Below are 25,599 nucleotides of genomic sequence, written 5' to 3'. Positions count from 1 at the left end.
CCATTTTTGCATAATGCCAATTTTCACATATCAACCTGGTCTTTGGAACTTAACCAAAGCAAGGAGTGGGTGTACTTCAACCAAAATAAACCACCACAGAGATTCAATGAAATTCAGGTATGAAAGCAGGTATTAAAATCTGGCTGTCAATTAAGCCAGAAACTGAAGAGGTCTCTTCTAACTAATTTCTTTCATTTTAAAATTATAGTTATTTTCCATAAAAATTTATCATTTACGTCAAATCTAATCAATTTACTAATACAGTATATATCAATAGATAATAACCAATATAAAATTACACGTTCAATAACTTTTAATAGCGTAAAGGGGTTCCACAACAAAAAGTTTAAAAAACATTGCCGTTTAACAATAATATTCAAAGGTATTTATCATGTTAATTATTTTTCTTCCCAATAAATAAATAAATAAATGAAAAGAAAACCACTCTCATTTCTAATTTTGTTTTCCTCCTTTTTCATTTATTATTGGCTACCTAAAATGACCAGTTTTAAGAACAGTAATTTCAAAATTTTCTAATATATTGCTAATTTTATTTTCATTATCTTTGTTATTGCTTTTCTGTGATTTTAATAAAGGTTTTAACCAAACCCTCATGGGATCTGGCTCCTTGGTTTGGAGGTTTAGGGTAATGGCTTCACAGGATATCACAATTAATTGGCCTAATAACATGTTTAGTGCTTCCGTTCTACCTCCTAGTTTATTGTGTACTGTCTGGGGTCTTAACAGCCTGCAAGCAACCATCAAAGGCATGACAACTGGTCTCTATTTGCCTGGAGCAACAGGAAAAAGGAGAGTCAGGAATAGGAGGAGGATATGGAATGCATGGCTAACTGCTTTCATGAACAACTGTCTCCTTTGCCATGAGACCAGAAGAACTGCATAGTGCCCGGCTACCATTACTGAATATTTTGATCAAAGATTCTACAGAAGAATCCTGATCAAAGAGGAAAATGGAGAAAAGAATTTCAAATTCTCAAGGACTCCAGACTCTGGAGCCGGGGGGCTGGATAAAACCCTGAAACTACTGCTCTGAGATAATCTTTATAACTTCAACCAAAAATATCCCCTGAAGTCATCTTAGAACCAAGCAATACTTTAGCTTAAGTAGTAAAAAATGTCTGCCTTGAGCATTATGCTCTTTTAAGATCTATATGGGATCAAAGTGACAACAGCAACTCAAATGATTAGAAAGGAACCTTAGGGGGCAGTGAGTTTATGTTAAGGGAGAAGGAACAACTCAGAAAAGGAGGATGAGAATGGATGCACAACTCGAAGAATGTGACCAATATCACTGAATTGTAAATGTAGAAATGGTTGGATTGGTGTATGTTTTGCTGTGTATATCTCAACAACAAAATAAATTTTAAAATAAAGGTTTTAAAGTTGAATAACTATCTTCTCTTTAATAATTAAGTATTTGAACCTATGAGTTAATATCTGAGCGCTTCTTTGGCAGATAATATTTTATCTATATTAAATATTTAATCTCTTCTTTGATTCAGTTATTTACAAGAATTTTACTTAAGTTTTTCAGAATTTACTTTGCTTAATCCTATATTATTAATTTCTACTTTTATAAAAGTTTCGTATAAAACTTTTAATAAAAGTTTAATTTGTATCTTAACAAAAATTTCTAAGATCTCGATTATACTACTTAGTATTTCTAATACCCATAACAAATGATTCTACTAAAGAACTAAACATATTGTTTAATTTCATATCAGCCATAAAGTTGTGAGGAATCAATCCACACTATTTTCCCCTTATTTGCATTATAGACTTTCCACAGTAGGGTTGAATACTTTTATTTTTCTTATGTTCATGCATCCTTTCATTACTGAAAATCTTCAAAGAGCGGAGCCAGCTGAATTTAACGTTCTTTTTTGGATACATACATAACTGCAAAATATTTGGAGAGCAGGACTACCACTGAGTGGCAGCATGGAAAGCCAATCCCTAGTGATTCCTATGGCTGAGTTCAGCAAAAGCTTTCCTTGTCCTTAAACCATTCAACAGGCCTCAAGTTTGGAGCCAGCTGTCACAGGCTCCAATATTAGGGTCAACTCTGATCATTCAAGGATCCCTGGTGGTGCAGTGGTTAAGTACTCGGTGTCTAAATGGAAGGTCAGTGGTTCAAACTCAGCAGTGGCTCTGTGGGAGAAAAGATTTGGCCATCTGCTTTCGTAAAGATTACAGCCTAGGAAACCCTATGGGGCGGTTCCACTTCATCCTACAGAATCACTATGAGTCAGAATTGACTCGACGGCACACAGCCACTGCTCATTCAGGGTAAGCTCATCTTCTCACTCCTGATTTTGGAGATGGCAATCAGCACTTACAACAACCTTGCACGTTTTATTTAGGAGGAAGGCGAAATAATAAATGTTAATTGTTATTTTTAAATCTTTTCTCATTTAAAGCATGTTTGATTAATCTCTATAAATATTGAGAAATACATCCTTAATTCTTAGCATGAGTTTGAAATTCTCATAAAACATCTCTTTTAAAACTAAGATATATGGAAAGTTTAACATTAAAGACTATTATTTAGTTATGTCACTCATTCACCAAATCCCCAAATATCTTGCGATGGTTTACCAATCATCTTTCTCTATACTTGAGATTCATCCAATACTGGTTTATGTCTCAACTACTGCATGAAATTGTAATCGTCAGTATCACATGTTATAAAACTACAAAATCTTCATTTAGGTTAACAAATGACAAAAAGATGACTCGACAGTATTTATGTCAAATTTAGCTAATTATATAGTTAATATAAGCCATACTGTGACGCAACTGCTAAAATACGTATTGCAATCTTGAGCTATATTAACAGCTAGTAGGAGCTAATACTGCCACTGTAATCTTAAAAAGCTTAGATAATAATCTTAGAATAAGGTGTTCAATTTTGAAGATCCAGAATTTAAGAAGGATGCAGATAAACTGGAGATTATCTAAGGAAGGTAATCAAAATACTAGAGTCTGAAAAAATATGATAAAACCAAGGATATTTAGCCTAGAAGAAGGAGAGAAGGAAAAATAATCTTCAAATATCCAAAGTGTTTTCATAAGGCCATCTTGTTTTGTGTTGTTCTAGACAAAGAAGAAATAATGGGCAGAAGTGTCAGAGCACTTGAACTCAATTAGAACAGTAATTAAAAAAAAAAAATTATTTGTAGCCAACCACAGAATAGTTTAATTTATAAAGCAGTGAATTTCTTATGATCTAAAGATTAAACAGACCTGGATGATGGAGCAAAGGTGATATAAAAAGGATTCTGACATGGGATGTACATATTCCTTCCAAATAATATGGCCTAGAGCCATATTTCTAAAACTTTAATGTGCACATGAATTACCTGGGATCTTGTTAAAATTCAGATTCTGATTCAGTTCCTCCACGATGAGGCCTGAGATTCTGAATGCCTATGCTGCTGGCCCAGGGACTATACTCTAAATAGCATAGGTCTACATTTATCAAATAACTTACTTAAAAGTAACACTGAGCTTTTTCAAATTAACAAACAAATCTACCACACGAAAAGGAAAAAAAATGGGTGACAACAAATCCAAATGTTAAAGAATACAATTTGAGCTTTAAAAAATTCCATAAAATTTAATATAATTAAAGCCAAAATTATATCATGAAATAACTTACTGTGGCTGGTAAAGGAAGAGATCAATAATGTTATCACGGCCTTTGGGGTGGTTGAAGAAAACAAACAGAGACCAGTGAATGAGCCATGTTCGCTGCTGAAGAGACTGGAGTGGAGAACTCACAGACTAAAGGGTTTAAAAATGGATATGAGAATTATGAGTATATCAGAAAGAGGCAAGGGAATAAACGTTGCTTATCTTAGGATTTTAACTAAAAACTAGCCCCTTCTAAGACATGCACTAGAGTCATTAAGGTTGAAATGTGATTTTCTATACTTTCTACTCTCTACATAATCCCCAATGTTCAAAATTATTATCCTATTCTCAAAGACAGACTCAGTAGTGTCTGCTAAACCATTCTTACAGAGGCTGTAAATTATACTTATTTCAGAAAACATTTTAAAATGAAGGACTGAACTAAACATTTCCTAAGAAGTGGTTTTATTAGACATTAATTGTGGATGAAAACTTACCATCTTCTGCATAAACCAAGCCAAACCTGTTGTTATCAAGTCGATTCTGACTCATAACCACCCTACAGGACAGGGTACAACTGCCCCATAGGGTTTCCAAGGCTGTCAATCTTTACAGAAGCAGATTCCCACATCTTTCTCCTGCAGAGCAGCTGGTGGGTTCAAACCACCGACCTTTCAGTTAGCAGCCAAGAGCTTAACCACTGTGTCACCAGTGCTCGTATCTTCTGCACAGGACTCTCAAGAATAACTGGCACTGACAGTATTGTATCATTTTCATGGGCATTAAAAAAAAGGAACAGTAGCTATAACAGAAATGAAAATCAGCTTCTTTTCTCTAAGAACCAAAAGAAGTTTCACAGTTTCCTTCAAGGAGATTCAGTGAAACGAGTCAACCCACTGATCCACTATGATTTTTATGTCAGGTCAACAAAAGCTAATCTGAACATTTTAGTTTATTTTATTTAAGTACACAGTGTTTTCCTTATCAGAAACTATGAAAGACGCGTAACATTGGTAGGAAGAAGGTAAATCTACAAATCACTATAATGTAACTCACATTATTATCTATGGTCTCTTTTAAGCGTGTAAGGTCTTCCATGGCTGCATCCCAATTCTGCATTAAGATTTCAGATGCCAGTTTTCCCCAAAGTGAACTCAAAGCATTTCTATCCGTTGCTGGAACCTGTTTAAGTAATCACAATTAATTATTTTCTGAATACTCTGGAGGAAAAGAGATAATGTAAAATTTATACCTTACATAGCCATATAGCCTACTATAGACCCATAGCTCTCGGCCCAAAACTCTTATTGGATCACACTTTGGTTAAACAGATTCAAACATATTCTATTTAACTTATTTTATTGGAAATACTCAGTCTTTAATATTCAACCTAGATCAGAAAATGAAGGACAGCTTTTAAAACTAGCAAAACAAGAGTGCTATTTAATTTTGGTGTAACCCATTTCAGATAATTTATACACAACTAATAAATTTTAGGCACCTAAAACTTTGGGGACTAAGATTCAGAGAACATTTGTTGCTAAAATGAGCAGAGAAATGTGGGTGATCAAGACTTGTAGCCTCTTTTAAAATACAGTGAGAAATTACTTCTGGAACAAAACAATTTCCAAATTATGACATCAACAGAAGGGATTATGGGGGGGAGGGGGGAATCAAGTCCATTGTTTAATAACAATTAATAATTATCAAGGAGTTATGTAAAAAGCAATAAAAGTTTGTTTTCTCATATAATCTTACCAAAACAATACTTTTATCCTCACTTTATACTGGGAACTGGTGCATGGAGAGAGTAAGTGACTTGCCGGAAATTATACTCCTAGTAAATAACTGCTGGATCCAGACTCAAACATGGTGTTATTACTGCAGCTAGTTGCTGTTGAGTCGATTCCAACTCACAGCAACCCCACGAGTGCAGAGTATAACTGCTCGATAGAGTTTCCATAGCTTGATCTTTCGGAAGCAGATCTCCAGGACTGTCTTCCGAGGTGCCTCTGGGGGGGGGTTCGAGCTGCCAACCTTTCTGCTAATAGTCCAGCAATTAATCATTTGTGCCACCCAGGGACTCCTGATTCAAAAATAGGCATCTTGATGTTAGAGCCATAAAAGCTATAAATTTTATACCACAGTCTTGATCTATAAAAAAGGAGGACTGAGGGCCATCCCCATCTCATCTCTGCACTGGTAGAAGCGGGTCACAAAAAAAAAAAAAAAAATCAAAACACTTATAAGAACCAGGCTAATAACAAATATGAATAAAGCAAGACTGCCTTAGAACAAGGCAATGGAAGTACACAGAATGACACTAAATTTATCATATGTGCTAAAATAGCAGAAGCCAAGTGATGAGTGTTGGAGAGAGAAGAATGTATTTCTGCACCCCAAGTTGAAATTCAGATTTTTTTTAAGCACTTACATGGTAGTACAATTGTAAGATACTATTAGTATATGTGTGTGTGTGTATATATACACATATATATGTATATATATAATTATATAGTATACATAAAGCCCCGAGTGGCACAGTGGTTAAGAGCTCAGCTGCCAACCAAAAGGTCAGCAGTTCGAATCCACCAGCTGCTCCTTGGAAACCCTATGGGGAAGTTCTACTCTGTCCTACAGGGTCGCTATGAGTTGGAATTGACTCAACAGCTGTGGGTTTTATAGTATAAATTACAAGTTAAATAAATTGCATAGGCAGGATTTGAAATCTAAACACCAAGTATTCTGGGTCTACCACTTATTATACAGGCCAAATGGGTGGTACCAATGGTTAAGCACTGACTATTAGTTGAAAGATTGGCAGTTCAAACCAACTCAGAGGCACCTCAGAAGACAGGCGTGACAATCTACTGCCGAAGGTCACTGTCTTGGAAACACTACAGAGCAGTTCCACTCTGCATACATGGGGTTGCCATGAGTCAGAACTGACTCAACAGCAACTATGCTTTAGCTTCCTCATCTATAAAATGGGAACAGTAATAGAACCTATCTCAGTTGTTGTGAAATTAAATTCTTAAAGATATCAAAAGAACCAGTGATTCCTATTATATCACAAAACATGTCTACAAAAGAAGTTGTACATGAGTATTTATGACAATTTAATTTATAATAGATAAAAAATGGAAGTAATCCAAACGTCCATCAACAGGCATAGTCATACAAATTGCAGTATATTCACAGAATGGACTACTACTCAGCAATACAAAGAATATAATTTCTGATACACATAACATGACAGAGTCTCAAAACCTCACTGTTCAATTTTGCAATACTATAATACACTATCATAACCAGGATATTGACATTGGTACAGTCAAGACACAGAACATTTCCATCACCACAAGAATCCCTCATGTTGCCCTTTTATAGCCACACCCTCTTCTTTTCCCACCATCCCCTTCCTTAACTGTTGGCAACTTCTAATCTGTTCTTCATTTCTATAATTTTGTCATTTCAAGAATGTTAAATAAATGAAATCACAGAACAACAAAAAACTTACTGTTCAAAACAAGCCAGACATAAGCATACATACTGTATCATTCCATTTATATGAAATTCCAGAATAAGTAAAACTTATTATCTACAGAAACAAACAAGGATGGATTACCCAATAAGCAAGGTATGTATGGGCTTACTGTTATGGATTGAATTATGTCCCCCCAAAATGTGTGTCAACTTGGCTAGGATATGATTCCCAGTATTGTGTGATTGTCTCCCATTTTGTCATCTGATGTAATTTCCCTACTGTGTTGTAAATCCTATCTCTGATGTTAATCAGGCAGGATTAGAGGCAGTTATGTTAATAAGGCAGAACTCAATCTATAAGATTAGGTTGTATCTTGAGTCAATCTGTTTTGAGATATAAAAGACAGAAGTGAGTAGAGAGACAGGGATGTCACGTCACCAAGAATGAAGCACTGGATATAGGGGAGCGCATCCTTTGAAACCAGGGTCTCTGCACTGAGAAACTCCTAGACTAGGCAAAGACTGATGGCAAGGACCTTCTCCCGGAGCCAAGAGAGAAAGCCTTCCCCTGGAGCTGGCACCCTGAATTTGGACTTTTAGCCTCCTAGACTGTGAGAGAATTTCTCTTTGTTACAGCTATCCACTCGTGGTACTTCTGTTAAAGCAGCACTAGATAACTAAGACACTTACTAATCTATAGTGCACAATTTCACCACATGGTTCACCCATGTGAAGTTGTGACCTACAGATTAGTAAGTAAACACAAGTAAGCATGTATGTACCTTGCTTACTGGTTATTCCGCCCCTGGGAACAGAAAGAAAATCAACAGATGCCTAGGCCAGGGATGAGAAATGAATGGAAAGGAGCATGAAGGGTCTTTTGGGGTGATAGAAACATTCTTTGTCTTGATTTGGGTGGTAGTTAGACAGGTATATATACGTTTGTCAAAATTCATTGACATTAAAATACTGACTTTTAAAAATCCATAAAATAACTGTTCTAATTACGAAGGATAAAATGTTTGATCCTTAAAAGAAATCTGAATATTAACATATTTTGTTGAATCTACAATGCCATCAATTTTAAGAAACACTATTATTTTTTTCCAAAACCAAACACAATCCTATAATTAACGTTTAAGATGCCACTAATTTTTAAGACACACCCCAATTTCTGATGTTAAAATACGAAAACTTGTGTATCTGAGAATCAGTATGAAACAGACATTTTTACACTGATATTATCAAACAGGATACATCAGACCCAAAACTCCAGCCAAGATGCTAAATCTTCTAAAAGTCATCTTTATTCAAGTTGGCTTGAGCCTCAAATGTCTTTAAACCTAAAGTATATACTTCACAGTAAAGAAATTTTAAATGCTGAGTGGTGGAAAAAAAGGTACAAATAAATAAAATAAATGTGATCACCAACAGTCCGAGCATCTAAAGATCACTTTTATTTCAAACAGCTGCTGGACAGAGGAAGGGACTATATTTTAGAGCAGACCAAATGCCATAGTGAGGGCAGATTTTAACAAAATAATTAACAGTATTAATAACTTCCAAAACAAAAATATTCAAAAATTCCTACGAAATCGGCTCTATCACTTCATTTGAAATTAACTCATTTCCTAGAGCATAAATCAAAGGACGAAGTTTCACAATCAAACAGGGTACACCTAAATGCTCCTGATGAGTACTAAAAGCCACCAAATCTCTTTAAAATAAAGTAGATTCTAGGGTCACACAGCTTTAATTTATACAACACTAACCTACAATAGGTCACTCAGAGAGTCAAATTCTAATCTCAGATCATAGTTACAATGGTTCTTTCATAGCTTATGTTTCCCTAACCATAGATTTAAAAGAATAACCAACCACCAGAAAAGAATTTAGAAATGAAAAAGAGTACTGCAAAAAAAAAAACCCAACAAGCAAAACATTGACATTTTCCACACCAAATCCAACAGGATTTTTATCTTTGTTAACAAATGCATAGATTTTATAATAATGACTACCTAAATGCAAAAGATGTAAAATGATCTATTATTTTAAACTTAGCTTTGTTAGCCTCTGCCAACATGTCAATAGGAAGTAACCAACTCCCTCCTACCTAAAATGTTTTGTGGCACAACATAGGACAAAAATATAAAAATGAATTGCACATAACTTCTAAGCACTACTCAATCACTACATATGGACTCCTCTTAACATAAAACAGTAATTTTGTGTTCAAATTATGGTATTCAATCACTTAACCAAAATATCATAACAATATGGTTTGAGTTCCAGTACAAAAGTATGTTAGGGGCAATGAGCTCAAAACTAACCCAGAAATTTTTAAGGACAGGGACCTAACTTGGATTTATTATACGTATATAAAAGTAAACTTAAAAACTCCCGAAACCTTTAAGTATATTCCTACCACTTGCAGAAATTTTCAGACTAATTATAAAACCATACAACATAAATATAATGATGCTAGTAAAACTGGAATATGTTACATATGTCAGGATAGAAGCTTTCTGTAGCACTGCAGCAGTTTTTCAATCCCCAAAAGGCTCATGTGTACTAGTACTCTGGCTCAGCTCCATGTCATTACAGTTGGCTCTTCATACCAACCTGCTTTCAAGGGTGGATATGCTAGAAGAGTTTCAATATCTGGATTTTCCAGCAGTTACCTTAAGTTTCCATGTCTTAGCAAAATGGCACATTCACTCACTGACCAGCAACAATAAATTTACTGTGCTGAAACTCTAACACGACACTAAATCTTCATTCTCAAAATTCACTCCCAGCATTAACAAATGATATGAATAACCAACTCTTTTCATGTACCTGTAATCATATCAGGCTTCTGATTTTACAATCCTGGTTTAAGCTGTTTACACTTCCAAAGTAATCAACTTTTGCTCTCCTAAATCCTTCATAATATTCAAAGTAAGACTGATGGAATTTTCTGATAAGCCGCTACAAGTTTAGCATCACTGATTACTTTCAATGCTCTTGCAAGCTAACCACAGCTAACGTGTAAGAATTCATCTACAGATTGGAGCAAGAAAAAAATAAATGTTTTCAAACCAAACTTCAAAATAAACCAAAAGTCTTTATTTCTTTAAAGAAGGATGTAGTTAATCCTAAAAAATAAGATTGACTGAGTAACTTAAGTGTCAGAATTAACCTAAATCAATGACAACAATCCCTTCCATTCCCTCAAAAAAGGAAAATTTCATTTCCTAAAAAACAACCAGTAACAGTCATGAAATGCCTTTTCTTTGTGGCACATAGTTCTAAAAGTGAAAAAATAAGCATCAGAAAACAAAGGTAAAAGAAACTAATCCTTCCAAGGTTGGAAGACAGAAAGTCCCTGTCATAAGATTCTTTTCCCAACTTCTAGGATTAGCTAGAGAAATTAGAGCCTTAAGTACTTGCTTACTAACCCTAAGCGAGCAACAAATTACAGTATTTCAAGACAGCCTAGTTAAAACAAGAACATTTTGGTAAATCTAGAAGGAACTTTTTAATACAATTACCTAAACAGAAAACAGAGATAGAAATCGGTCAATTTGAAGGCCTGATTTTTTTCTTTGATTTCATACAACTCTCCTTCCCTAATAAAAGCAATGAATCCAGGAACTTGTCCAAGAGACAAATGGCAACAGCAGGGTACTTTATGGTTAGCAATTATTCCCTTGGCTGTAATAGTGCCATTAAAATTCCTCTACCCACTGCATAACAAAGAAATCACTGACCTTTATATTCTAATTGCTAAGGGCAGAAGTAAATGTAAAAAAGTTAATATTGAGGCATAAAATCTTTTAAATAGCACTAGAACTTCACAACTGTTTAGAACAAGCTTAAGGAACATAGCACAGAATACTGAGTTAAAATTAGGAATAATGGATTCGTTCAATAAATATTTATTAACCATCTACAATGTACCACTCACTGTGCTGTACGTAATATAATAATAACAAATCCATTACATGACAGAACTCTGCTAATGTTAAAATTGTGTTAATTATACAAAGTAACACACCATCAGTAGTTCCTACTTTTGAATTTCAAGGATAAATTAAACTTCCCTCTAAATTTTAAGATCCTGTTTTGCATTTGTTGGGGAGGTATTTTTCTTTTTTCTCCTTTTGCCAAAGACTACTGAAAACTTAATGGACAGACAGACCCCAATCTACAGATGTTTTAGACAATCACAAGAATCCTACAAAAAAAACGACAAAGAAAAAAAATTAAAATACTTACCAGCACTCTAAAAAAGTAAAGATATTCTGCTGCTCCTGAGTAATTCCCGCATTCATATTGGAATTTTGCATACCTGTAGAGTGTGTCTAAGTATTCCTGCCTAAACTAAAAAGAAAAAGATTCTTTGAGTTTTAAAATTGAATTCACTTACTTTTTTAAACACCCAGAAGTAATTCTTTCAGAGTCTCTCAAACGCTACCCCCTAAAATAAATACCATGGTCAGAGAATCATCTGACCTTTAAAGTATATATTAAAAAATAGGTGGATCTAATATTTGCAGTTTTGAACTCAAAGAGTTATGAATTGTAATGATACCTAATTTGTTGTAATACAAAGTTGAATTGCAGCTGAAGGTCTAAGATGTGAGTCCTAGAGCTGGTAACTGAGCTTAGCCTACTACCAAGTGCCCCTGTAAGGGTGTGTGGTTCTGTACAAATAATATGTATGTTATGTTTTCGTGAAAATGGTCCCAAAATAGCACCAACTTTTAGAATTAATGATGCAAGCAAAATGCAAGTGAAGAAATCTAAGAGCAAGGCTCAGAACTAGAATATTAACAAACCCATTGAACAGTTTATATGGAAACCAGAGAGGGCAATTTGTACAGTGGTCAGTAAATCTGTTGTTACTGCAATTGTTAAGTGAGAGATTAAACTTCAATGCAAGTTCAAGAATTAATTAAAAGCAAAGCCTCAAATTTAGAGTTAACAAGAGAGAAATGAGATTGGAAATGGTTAAAAAAGGGCCTACAACATTTCTGTATTTGTGAATATGGAGGTTTATAAAGGCCTTGATAACGTGAAGGGCTACTGTATTCTCCAAGGTAGCCAGATATTACTTAATTCTAAAGTTGAATGCATTACTAATGCAAATTTAGTTTTGTCCTTACTTGTTAATCCATCAGAACAGGCATCCCACATCCTATATAAAACACTACATGATTATTCTGAAATAAATCAAAAGCTTTGAGAATTTCTGTGAACTAATGGTGAATTAAGTATATATACTGTCCTATCAGAAACAGCATCAATTTTTAAAAAACTAAAGTTTCAAAAACATACCATATATTACACTTAATAAGTTAACCTGGAAATTATATTATTGCTAAGCCATGAACCTACCTGTACAGCATTGGTCTTTAATTAGCCTTATTACAAGACAATAACTTTAAGGTCTTTTAAAAAACAACACTTACACCATGCTTGTCCGCCAGGTAGTCAAATAACATCCGACCATCCCTTAATAATAAACAAATACAATTATTGTATTTTATAGGCCACGGGAAATAAGCACAACCAACTATGAAGAAGTAACTGCACACATAAAATCACTTTAAATGTGTTAATATTTCAACACTAGAAATAAAACTTCCAGAATAAAATAAACAGAGTATTACATGCTTTGAACATAATGAAAAAGAATGCAAGGAGAATTGAAAACTTTAAAACGCGTTTTCAGATTTTTCTAGTCCTAACTGAAAATCAAGTGTACTATTTCACCACATCATCTAAGGTAAGGACTTCAGAAGTTTTTTAGCAAGTAAAATCAGAACATTAAATACTAAAAGATTCTATTTTTATACTAAGGTCAGTAGCTTACTTAGGTGGTAACCCACTGGGAAAGTTGTATGTTCTCTGAGGTTACATTTCTGACAGATTTATATATTTTTATTATATAATAGAAACTAAAATAAATACTATACAAAATAGCAGGAATAAATCCTATAAATAAATCTTGTTCCCCTTCCCAATCTGTTAAAATTTTTCACAAGGACAGTGATATGGCAAATTTATAAGATGAATAAATCATTCATAACTTACATGCTACCTATGCTACATGCCTAATATAATTAATATTACCCATACCAAAGTGCCAAATATAACAATTTAACTTCAAATTAGCTTTGCATATCTTAAGACGGTGGCAGGCTGGTAAAAGACAAACTGATGACAAAGACACCAAGGGACAAGTGATAGATGGGCAAAGCTGCCCACCTTCTGGGCATTTTTAAAAATGAAAACAAAACCAAAAGTTAAGAAGTTTCCTGAACACAACCAAACACTTCAAGGGACAGAGTAGCTAGGGCTGGGGTCTGGGAACCATGGTTTCGGGGGCCATCTAGGTAAACTGGCATAACAAAGTTTATTAAGAAAATATTTTTTTTTAAAAAAGAGACAATGAGACAGATGCATCTACAAGGATTGCTAGAAGGTACCAGAAGCTGAGACAGACAAGGAAGGACTTCCTTCTAGAGCCACGCCCTGATCTGTGAGAAAATAAATTTCTGTTCTTTAAAGCCAAAAAAAAAAAAAAGGAAAACATTTTCTTATGCTTCTCCCAAGCACTATGCCGCGGTATGTCTTTTGGAGCATAATTTCACTTGAAGATTTAAGGAAGAGGGGATATGGTATCACTAAAATTAATATTATAATACACATGAAATTTTAACATAAAATTTTTTCAAAGAAATTTGACACTTGTTGTGGATCTAAGAATCAGTTTGTGCAATATTTCTTACATCCCTCAGGTATATAATCACTGTCCTCTGCTGACAGGGTACTTCTGGGAAAGCATGAGAAGTACAATACTATATGCTCAGTAATATTTTAAAAAGGGGGAATAGGTGAGAAGTTATTACTTTGTAGTTAAGTAGCTTATAAGTTTAATTAGGTTACAAATTTGTAACCCATTAATTCCAGCTTTTTTTAAATCATCAATTCAGTACCTATTAAGCTAAAAGGAGTCCCTTCTTTCTAATATTTGGTGAGCACATCTATATTCATCTTATTCATAGCCTAATCACATTACTTCCCAGTTTTTAAGTGACTACACTAGAATAACCTAAATTTGCTGTTGCCCTCAAATATCTAAATTATTCCAGCAGTTCCTTTGGGAGCACTTACATGTGACTTGAAGGTCTATAATTTCTAAGAATAAACAAGTAGTATATACATACACACACACATCTGTGTGCGCATATCTATGTGTGTATACACACATATATAGTATATTAGGGTACAGTATAATACGGTATAGTAATTGTGTAGTATTTGCTATTTTTCTAAAAATATTTGGTAACATTTTCCCAAATCACTAATGAAAACTTAGAGCCAATCTCTCTAAAAACCCGGTTTGACAAATATAAGAACTAAAAATGCAATTTGACAAAATCTTCAGCAATTCTTCAAGAGAATATATTGGTAGCAAAAAAGTTATCACAATAGCAATATTCAATTCTAGTAGATTTTACTTTTGTATATTTCTAATAACCCAAAGGCTTCAACTGGTGATATGTATTAAGTCAGACTAAGGCAACATGCTTTTTTTGGAAACCAAACAATAAGTCTATTTCTAGCTAAGGGGAAGTTAGGAATAAAATAACCTTATCAGCTCCACACTACCCTCCTTGGGCTGGGCATCAAGGTTGGAAGGATATGAGAGAATGTAGCAAAGTGATAAAGTGAGCTCAAGTTTCCCTTGCAGCAAGCAACCGGTTTGCTCTAGGTACTGCCCTAGCACAGGGATTCTAACCTCTGGACTACTGACATTTTGGGCTGGATAATTCTTCATTTGGGGCTGGGGTTGTCCTGTGCACTGTAAGATCTTTAGCAGCATCCCTGGCCGCTACTTACTAGGTGCCAGTAGCACCCCTGCAGTTGTCTCCAGATATTGCCAAATGTTCCAGGTCGGGGGGGGGGACCTGCCCGAGCATAATCAAGTGTGGGTAACTGGTAAAGAAATTGTTTAAAAATTAGTTATTAACATGTATTATTAAAGACTGCTGGCCCCTACTTAATAAGCATAAATGAAAATAAGCAAATATATAAAGCTGTAATTTAAACCATGAACTTTTACTATGGGATACTAAGGTTGAATTAACATTTGTATTAATACAGAAAAGATTTTTAGAATTCAAATTAAAGAGATTACCTGGTTGACTGCATTTGCCTTGTAGTTTCTGGATCTTCAAACATCTTCACAATTGGTTCTGTTTCTGCCTGAAGTTGTTTCAGTTGAGCAACAACGGTGGTTCTTTTTTCTCTTAAAGCTAATTAGAAACACAAAGAAGTACTATGGTGTTAAGGAATATTAAGCTACAGGGTTCATCCTGAAGACGTCTCTGGAAATTATAAAAATTTATTTAAATTGCACATATACCGTTAAGTATTTACCTCCCCCACCCCCCCACACACACAGTCACACGTCAGGAACCACCAACTCAGTAATTTCTCCCAGATTCACAATTTCTTCTTTCTAGCACTACAAAGGCACAGAAAGGAAGGGGGAATCCTCTTCCTACTCTTAAAGGAAATGAGAAATTGGGGCGGGGGGAGCTGTGAAGAGGGTAGGAAATTATCATTTGATTCTAGGTTTTAAGGGCTTCATTCTAAGTGTGTTTATATTTGCTCCCATGTATTCTCTACAGCGACTATCATCCCAGCGTTAAAGGTCATATATATATGAGGGTTTATATATTATTACTACAGGTGTTCAGCCAGGTTGTGAGGAATTTAAATCCAGTCTATAATCTCTTTTCACTATGAATCCAGTTCTGTAATCTCTCAAACCCAATTTTATAATCTCTTTTTACTACATCACTAAGAGTCAGAGAAAACTTGCACAGTCTGCCCTGCTATTATGTGTTAGATTAAGGTTTCACTAAAAACTAATAGTTTTCTTTTTTATCACAAGCTAAAATTTAAAGATTTAAAAAAGAAGTGGTTACAAGAAGAGCTACTGTTATTACAGGGAACTGAAATAGAAATAAAACGATTATGTTAGTGTACTAACTTCTGCATTATATATTATATAGTATATTATTAGAACACTGTTTATAAAACACAGAAGGGGATTTATGATCAAATTTTGAAAAATATCAATTTAAACAAAATAAATCTAATTTCTCCACTGCCAGAGTTCTTGGAATCTTTAAAATGCTATGTACATGTAAGGTAATATAGTATTTTCTAAGGTCACGGGACATTTTTCCTTTCAGGAACATCTACTACGACAGGGGACCCTGGGGGGTCACAAATAATTAAGTGCTCGACTATTAACTGAAGGGTTTGCAGTTCGTACCTATCCAGAGGTGCCTCAGAAGAAAGGCCTGGGGATCTGCTTCCAAAAGGTTATAGCTTTGAAAACTCTATGGAACTGTTCTACTCTGCAACACATGGGGTCGCCATGAGTTGGAATCCACTTGATGGCAACTGGTAACTACCACAGAAAATGAGGGTTTGGAATACACTATACCACAGCATTTCTCCAACTTGAGTGCTGGGCCTCACCAGACAGTTTCTGATTAAGTATGGAGTGTGAAGAACCCGCAATTCTAACAAGCTCTCCTAAGGAAGCTAAAGCTGGTCCTAGGGACTATACTTTAAGAACCACAGCTATACTAAATGCTTCAAGATGAAAAAGAAAATCTCTAAGGCAAACAAAAAGCTAACTGAACAAGTTAGCAACCAAAAAGTTGCAACAGTCTCAGATAATTACTATCAGAACCATAAATACAACTTTGATGATACATACTATGATCATAAGAACTGAAAGTATTTGATGACAATGTTTTAAAGTAGTTTCATGTCTCTTATAGGGAGAAAATAACATACTTTTCAACTCCTGTAACCAGCACATTACTTTTATTCAAAGCACTTTTAATCATTCAAATAATAATTAAGTCTTCTGGCTAATGTTCTTTTATAAATCACAAAACTTTAATACACACATCCACAGTTTACAAGATGACAAAACTTACCATGAGGAATATCATCTGAATAAAGGTTTTTGTATACATCCATAGCAAAGTCTACCATGTTGGTATCACTGAGAAGATCCAATTTCCCTTGTAATAGTTCTTTTTCATTATATATCTGCAAGAGAAATTACTTTTAATGAATAGATTGAAGCTCCTCAAATAAACTAAGATTAGTTTACTTACAAATATATTTCCTGAGACACCATTTCTTTTTCTATAAACTATTATAACCTATTATTTCACCTCTTTTAAGAATACAATAAAGCAATATAGGAGTCCTGGTGATGCAGTGGTTAGCATTTGACTACTAACCAAACGGTGGGCAGTTTGAATTCCATCAGCCGCTCCTTGGAAACCCTATGGGGCAGTTCTACTATGTCTTGTAGGGTGGCTATGAGTCAGAATTGACTTGACGGCAGGGGGTTTGGTTTGTTTTTCGGTTAAAGCAATATAGCAATCAACCTACAACGATATAAGAACATTTTGCTTACCTGAAAATTTAAAAATGAAGGCAAATTACACACTACAAAGTCATTTTCACCTTCAAATTTATATTACCTTACTTTATATTATCATTTATACTTTCTTGTGGTCCTACAAGCCACCTTTTATCCTTTCTGTAAGGCTAAACATAAATAAACAACAAACCACACAATCTCCACTGCACAGCACAGTATAGTCCCTAGGACCAGCTTTACCTCCCCTACGAGAGCAAAGCACATACAGTTGTCTCCTTTCCGTATTCAAGTAATTAGGAATCAATTCTTGAAACTTTTACCTTCTTATATCCCTCATATCCATGTGATGTCCACTCGCCTCTTCTTGAGGTGTCCTCTCCTTTACCTCATACATTTCCCTTCATTAATAGCTATAATCCTTCATAATGCTTTCCCATCACTATACCCCCAAAATAAAACTAGCAGCCATTTTGTAAATAATCATATCATATCAGGATCTTTGCTTTGCAAAGAGTTTAAGCAACATAACTTAACCCACAGTGCAGGATCAAAACAGATACATACGCAAATTCACATAAATATAAAGTGTTTGACAAATATATACGGATTCTACCACATAACATTCAGGAAGAGAGATAAAAGTTGAAAAAACATCAACTTTTTTTTAATCAAATCTTTTTTTTAAATTAAATTGTTACCAAAATAAAGTAAGCACCCAAAGAAAAGATTTCTATATTAAAATTAATTTTGAAAGGAAAGAAAAATCCAGGAAGATACAACAATATTTCACTGCCTGTAAGAAGATAAAGGTGTCAAATGGCATAAGACATAAGATCCAAACCGAATCTTACAAGATGCATAAAGAACTCCTATACAATAGTAAGAAGACAATCAGTTGAAAAATGGGCAAAAGACTTTAACAAGCACTTCACAAAAGAGGATACCCAAATGGCCAATAAACATAGAGAAAAAGTTCTCAACTTCATTAATCATTAAGGAAATACACATTAAAACCACACTAAAAACTAAAACAAAAAAACCTCCTGACATTACTAAGTGTTGTTGTGGATGCAGAGTAACTGGAACACATCATACTCTGCTAGCATGAGTACAACCACTGGAAAATTATTTCTAGCTTCTAAAGCCAAACATACTTTTTGACCCAGCAATTCTGCTTCTAGGTACCTGTTATGGATTGAATTGCATTCCCACCAAAAATGTGTTGTAAATCCTAACCTCTCTGCCTCTTTGCCTGTGGTTATAATCCCATTTGGGAATGGGTTTTCTTTGTTATGTCAATGAGACAGGATTAGTATAGGGTGTGTATTAAATCAACCTCTTTTGAGATATAAGAGATCAGACAAGCAAGCAGAGATGGGGGAAGAGAGATGCCAAGCCACATGAGCAGAAGCTCAGAAGAGACAAGGACCTTCCTCCAGAGCCCACAGAGAGTCTTCCCCTAGAGCTGACACCCTGAATTCGGACTTCTAGCCTCCTAAATCACGAGAAAATTAATTTGTTAAAGCCACCCATATGTGCTATTTCTGTTACAGCAGCACTAGATAACTAAGATAGAATTTGGTATCCAGAAGTAGGGGTGCTGCTCTAACAGATACCTCTGTGGAAGTGGTTTGGGAATTGGGTAATGGGTAAAGGCTGGAAGAGTTTTAAGGTGCCTAATAGTAAAAGCTTAGATTGCCCTGAAGAGACTGTTGGTAGAATCATGGCCATCAAAGGCAATTCTGGTGAGGGCTCAGAAGGAAGTGAGGAGAGCTACGGAGAAAATCTCTATTGTCTTAAAGAGAATACAAATGTCACCAGCAACAGAATGTTGCTAGAAATGTGGATAGTAAATGTGCTTCTGATGAGGCTTTAAAAGAAAATGATGAACATGTGATTGGACAATGGAGGAAGGGCGATGCTTTTTATGCAGTGGCAAAGAACTTGTCCGAATTATGTTCAAAAGTTTGGTGGAAGGTAGAACTTGTAAGTGAATAACTTGGGTATCTTGCTGATGAGATTTCTAAGCAAGATCTTAAAGAGGTGGCATGATTTCTTCTTGCCGTTTTATAGTAAAATGAGAGAGAAAAAGATGGACCTAAAAATGAAATGTGCAAAATGAAAACAAAACTTAAAAGATTTGGAAAATTCTTAAGGACACCTGTCCTAGAATGTTCACCAAGGATGCAGCTACAGGATCTTTTGTTAAAGAGATTAAGCCTGTGACTGATGAATCTAAACAACTACCACAGGAGAAAATCCATCAGCTTACACTGAAGGGGACAGAAAGAATTAAAGGAAAGAACACTGTCTGCCTGTTGGAACTCTACAGGCAGAAAACAGGCCAAAGGAGCTACATCTGTTGTCCTCCAAGAAAAGAACCATCCCTGGAGAGGCTGGGAGATCAGCAGAACTGCTGGAAGGAGCAGGGGAAGCAGGGACTTCTTGGTTTCAAAGGGTGGGGCCAGGGCTTCCTAGATCTCAAAGGGTGGGGCCACAGCTTCCTAGGTTTCAAAGAGTCGAATCTTCACCAACTTAGTTCCAGAGTTTAGGGCTGCCGTTAAGGTGTGCCAGGGGGATGGGGCCACTGCCCAAAGGTGAGGGGGTGGGGCTGTCATGCCCAAGGGACAGAAGAACAGGGCCTAACAGGGCCAAGGGGGTGGGACTGCCACTCAGATCGACTAGGAGAATGGGGCTATCTAAAGCTGAGAGAGCAGAGTTGCAGTCCCAGTAGGCCTGGAAGGTGGAGCTGAAGCTCAGGGCCAAGCGGCCTCCACCCAGAATCCAGAAGGTGTGGCTAACACCAAGAGTCTGGAGGGCGGGAATATTGCCCAGATGGTCTCAGAGAACAGAGGATTATTTTCAAGCCTTGAGAGCTAATGTAAATTGTTCTGCTGGGTTTTGGACTTGCTTGGTGCCCGTTATCCCTTGTTTCCCTCCAATTTCTCCTATTTGTAATGGAAACGTCTGCCTTGTGCCTGTTCCACCACTGTACTTTGGAAACAGATCATTTGTTGTCTAAATTTCAAAGTTCATGGATGAAGAGGAATTTTGCCCCATAATGGAATATGCCTAAAGTCTTTCCCATATTTAATTTAGATGATCAGAAGATGAGATTTTCAACTCGGAGTTGATTTAAGACTTTTGGGATGATGTGATGGAGTAAATGTGTTTTGCCTGTGCCTTCAATCTCTTTTGAGATACAAACAAACCAGAGAAGCTGAGATGGGGGAAGAGAGATGCCAAGCCACATGACATTCACCCAGAAGAAGCTCAGAAGAAACAAGGAACTTCCTCTACAGCTGACAGAGAGAGAAAGCCTTCCCTAGAGCCAGCACCCTGAATTCCAACTTCTAGCCTCCTTAACTGTGAGAAAATAAATGTTTGTTAAAGCCACCCATTTGTGGTATTTCTGTTATAACAGCACTAGATAACTAAGACAGTACTCAACAGAAATGGCTACATATATTCACAAACCAAAAGCAAACCAAACCTGTTGCTGCCGACTTGATTCCAACTCATAGCGACCTTATAGGACAGAGTAAACTTCCCCACAGGGTTTCCAAGGAGCAGCTGGTGGATTCAAACTGCTGACCTTTCGGTTAGCAGCTGTAGCTCAAAGGACATCTTTAAATGTTCACAGCAGCACCATTTCTAACGGCCAAAATTATCAACAATGGAATGGATAAATAAATTGTGGTTATTTATTTATTCATAACATGAATAACATCAAGCACTGAAAATCAAAACACTACGGCAGTCCTAACAGCTTACATCATTCTCACAAACTACGCTGTGTAAAAAATTATGGTTTCCAATCTCAGTTGGACTCTCTGCACTTACCAATCCTAACGTATCTTTGGTCAGTTTCCTAAGCTACCATTTCCAGTCTTTATCTCACTCCTTGAAACCACAATTGGTTGCCCCACACCCCTCTCTCACACTAAATGGACTACCCTCTTAATAGCAAACATTTTAGGAGTACTTATTCTCTTGCAGAAGACTAAGTGTTTTATACACAGCATTGTTTTTGGTAGCTGCCTTCGAGTCAGCCCTCAATTCATGGTGACCCCATGCACAATGGGATTGGATAGCTGTGATCCACAGGGTATTTTACTGGCTAATTTTTTGGAAGTAGATCGCCAGGCCTTTCTTTCTAATCTGGAAGCTATACTGAAACCTGGTCAGCATCACAGTAACACACAAGCCTCCGCTAACAGGTGGTAGCCACACATGCCGTGGCCAGGAACTGAATCCAGATCTCCTACATGGTTGGTAAACCAAAAACCAAACCGGTTGCCACTGAGTTGATTCCAACTCATAGCAACCCTACAGGACAGAGCAGAACTGCTCCTTAGGGTTTCCAACGAGTGGCTGGTGGATTCAAACTGCCAACCTTTTGGGTAGCAGCCAAGCTCTTAACCACTGTGCCACCAGGGCTCCACGTGGTTGGTAGTATCATCATTTTATGCATCAGAAACAGGCTTAATTAGAGAAGGAACTTGCCCTTAAGCACATAGTTCATTCATGTGAATCCAGAACCCAGGATCTTAAACACTGCACTATCTAACCTTCCACTTCACAAGACAATAGAGAATAATTAAGACATAAATGAGTATTCATTCATGCATTTATTAACTAGTCATTAAAAGCCTATGTGCCAGACACTGTTTAATGTGCTGACATCACAGTAGAGAACAAATCTCTGCTCTCCTGGAGCTTATATTCTCCAAGACACTATAAATATATAAAATTATTTTCTTCTTATTGCAATACCCTAATGTATCATGATTACTGTGACTATAACCTAACCGTCTAGACTTTAAGATTCAACACAAAGCTTCGCCTCCTTAAAATCCTTTTTGCCTACTGAAGATAACAGTATTTCCTAATTTTCATGGCACTGCCGGTATCTTCATGACATGTTACTTTTTGCCTCATATTATAGACATTTATCTCCTCTAAAGAACAGGTCAACTCCAGTTTTTTGTTTTGTTTGTTTAAAAAACAGGTAGGCCTACTAGTAGTGAGATTTCTGGGTTTTATCTTGGATTTCTATGCTGGTCCTATACTTAGTAATCACTAAATATTCCAGCATCGTCTTCCTCTTGCTGTATTATAGTCATTTCACCAGCATTCTCTACAAGTAGAAACCAAACAACGTATTGCATTGGGCAAATGTGCTGCAAAAGATCTTTAAGTGTCAAAAGGCAAAGATGTCACTTTGAGGACTATAGTGCACCTGACCCAAGCCATGCATGTGAAAGCAGGACAATGAATAAGGAAGATGGAAGAAGAATTGATACCTTTGAATTATAGTGCTGGTGAAGAATACTGAATACCATGGACTCCCAGAAGAACAAAACTGATTTGTCTTTGAAGAAGTATAGCCAGTATGCTCCCTAGAAGCAAGGATGGCAAGACTTTGTCTCACTTACTTTGGACATCTTATCAGGACGGACCAGTCCCTAGAGAAGGACATCATGCTTGGTAGAGGGTCAGCTAAAAAGAGAAAGACCCTTAACAAGATAGAATGATACAGTGGCTGCAACAATGGGCTCAAACTTAGCAACAATTGTGAGGATGGCGCAGGACTGGGTAGTGTTTCATTCTATTGTATGTAGGGTCGCTATGAGTTGGAACCGATTCAACAGTCCCTAATAACAACAGGCTTCTCTTAAAGGGCAGTTTAAGTTTCCACTGATTTTCAGCTGCAAGTCATAGTTTTGGTCTTGTCCTATGAAAAACTAATCTACACTTACATACTCCTCCTTTTCTTCTGTCTACCTTGAAAAAGAAAGAGTAAAGAACACATTACAAAAATATGAAGTTTAGCTAGTTTAGAAGCAAGCATTTCTACAAGTAGCTGGTAAAGGATTTCAAAATATGGCACTGTCTTCCTTGATCTGTGGTGAATCACCTCACCTAACCCTTTGGCACAAATGTTAAGCACTCGACTGCTAATCGAAAAGCTGGTGGTTCGAACTCACCCACAGACTCTGTGGGAGAAAGACCTGGTGATCTGCTGCTCTAAAGATTACAGCTAAGAAAACCCTGTGGTGCAGTTCTACTGTCACATGTGGTCGCTATGAATCGGAATAGACGCCAAGGCACCTAACAAGAAGAAGTAAGGAAAGAGAAGGCAGACTGCACTATTTCATACAAGCTATAAAAAACAGAAGTACATCCTACACGAACATCAAGGCAAAAAGATATTCTTTAAAGATAAAGCTTTATGTGGCAGGGCATTCTTGAACATTTGTTGAAATTAACTTTGTTGTTCGCTAACATCATCAACTTAAGTCCATATGTGTTTATAGAAGGTTAATGATATAAATTTCAGGATGATAGCTCTCTAATCAACCATACCTACCTGGAAGCTCTGAAAAGTTTTCAGAGCAATTTAATGTTTATTTTCAGGACTTTTTTAAATTGCTGTTGGAACATACACAAAAACTCCACTCTTCACAGCTCTCAAATTCTGTCCCCTCAGTAGATCTATGTTGTAATCTGCTTCCAGAAATAGAAACTAATTTATTTTTCTGGCCAAAATTTGAATCCCCTCATCATAGTAATATTCCTTTATAATTATTAAAATGCATCAATTTCCCAATAAACTTTAGCTATAACTAAGCCCAGTATTTGAAAACTTTTAGGACAGAGGTATGTTTTAAAATGAGATACCAGGACTACATATTTATTCAAAATATCCGGAGTATCTAAGTGAAAATTAACTACCAATTCAAATCACTTGACGAAATCTGTACATCTATCTACACGTTGGAAAATAAACAATAAGTTGAAAGTTTTTGTTATTGTTTCTGGTGCTCCTGCCCATCCGATATGCTACGCTTCTAGGAAGTGGCTACTTATGAAAAGACCAGAAAAACTGGACGCAAAAAACCTCACAACTTCATAGAAAAAGTGCTAGATATTTAAGTGTAAGGAAAACATTCTAAACGATCCGGCAAGCAAAAACACAAAGCCAAGCCCACTCTCCCCACGGTTTCATAAAGAAAATCAAAAGTTCGAACACTCCAATTTACTTTTAGAAGCCGTCCTGGGATAAAGCTCAAGCGTTATAGTTTAGCCAGCTAAGCGTCAACTTCCGAGAGGAACAGACGCGGACGTCCCTTGGGTGCTGGCAACTCAAGAAGCGATGCAGAGACCCTTTTCTCACTCGAATTTCATACCGTCACCTCACTCCTTCCCACAGCGAACTCTGCTGTGCTAATCCACCAAGACGATGCTAAACTACCAGTAGATCCTTCCTGCCCGGCCTAGGGCAAAACTCCCGACCGCCTCACACGTGTGTCAGACCTGGGACTACAGCCACCGCCCTTCGGCATTCCCGGCACCTCACGCGCTCCGACGCCTTCCTCCCGCTCAAAGCCGCCCTTACCTCCTTTACGGAGAGAAACTCAAGTAGCGGAAAGACTAGATGCCGATCCAAAAAGTGCGCGATTCGAGTAGTCAAGTCGTACTCCGCCATCTTGCCCAGGAAAAGAGAGTCTGTGCTCATCAAAACTTTATTCATAGCGCTGACAAGAGAACGGACAGAGCCCCTACTGCGCATGTGCAGTCGTTAAACTAGCGAAGGAAAAGGGGAGGGGTTCAGCCAGACTCGCGCAGAGAGCAATGGCGCATGCGCACGAGTCCTCCCTTCTCCTGGGTGACTCTGATCCGGCGCGAGTGGAGGGCGCAATCTCTTCTATTTCCCGATTGGTTAGTATCCTCTTCCTGTTGCAGGTTTACGATTTACCAATCAATGACCTGTAATCCGTTTTGTTAATAAATACCGAAAACTGAGGACTGATTGCTGAGACGCAGTCGATTTCACTGGGATGCGGCAGAGGACAAGGAAGTAACATGCAAGAAGGAATATCTAAGGTAATATTTGGCATATAGTAATCATTTTGTAGGAGCCCTGGTGGCACAATGGTTAAGCGCTGGGCTGCTAACTGAAAGGTCCGGGGGAT

The 25,599-nt window shown here is 36.6% G+C and overlaps 1 protein-coding gene across 1 annotated transcript in view; it reads right to left on the bottom strand.

Moving 5' to 3' along the window:
• Window positions 1-25,207, bottom strand: part of EIF3E (eukaryotic translation initiation factor 3 subunit E) — a 45,399-nt gene extending 20,192 nt beyond the window's left edge. The window contains exons 1-7 of the mRNA XM_004370691.3: window positions 25,023-25,207; window positions 17,163-17,277; window positions 15,335-15,452; window positions 12,600-12,642; window positions 11,404-11,508; window positions 4,714-4,839; window positions 3,683-3,807 (exon numbers count right to left, since the gene is read on the bottom strand). Of these exons, the coding sequence (XP_004370748.1) occupies window positions 3,683-3,807; window positions 4,714-4,839; window positions 11,404-11,508; window positions 12,600-12,642; window positions 15,335-15,452; window positions 17,163-17,277; window positions 25,023-25,196 (806 nt within the window). The 5' untranslated portion in view covers window positions 25,197-25,207. The remainder of the gene's footprint in view (window positions 1-3,682; window positions 3,808-4,713; window positions 4,840-11,403; window positions 11,509-12,599; window positions 12,643-15,334; window positions 15,453-17,162; window positions 17,278-25,022) is intronic.
• Between the last annotated feature and the right edge of the window lie 392 nt (window positions 25,208-25,599).

Source organism: Trichechus manatus, unplaced genomic scaffold (assembly GCF_000243295.1).
Source record: "Trichechus manatus latirostris isolate Lorelei unplaced genomic scaffold, TriManLat1.0 scaffold00009, whole genome shotgun sequence".
NCBI classification, from domain to species: domain Eukaryota; kingdom Metazoa; phylum Chordata; class Mammalia; order Sirenia; family Trichechidae; genus Trichechus; species Trichechus manatus.
This window is presented reverse-complemented; position numbering and strand designations above follow the sequence as displayed.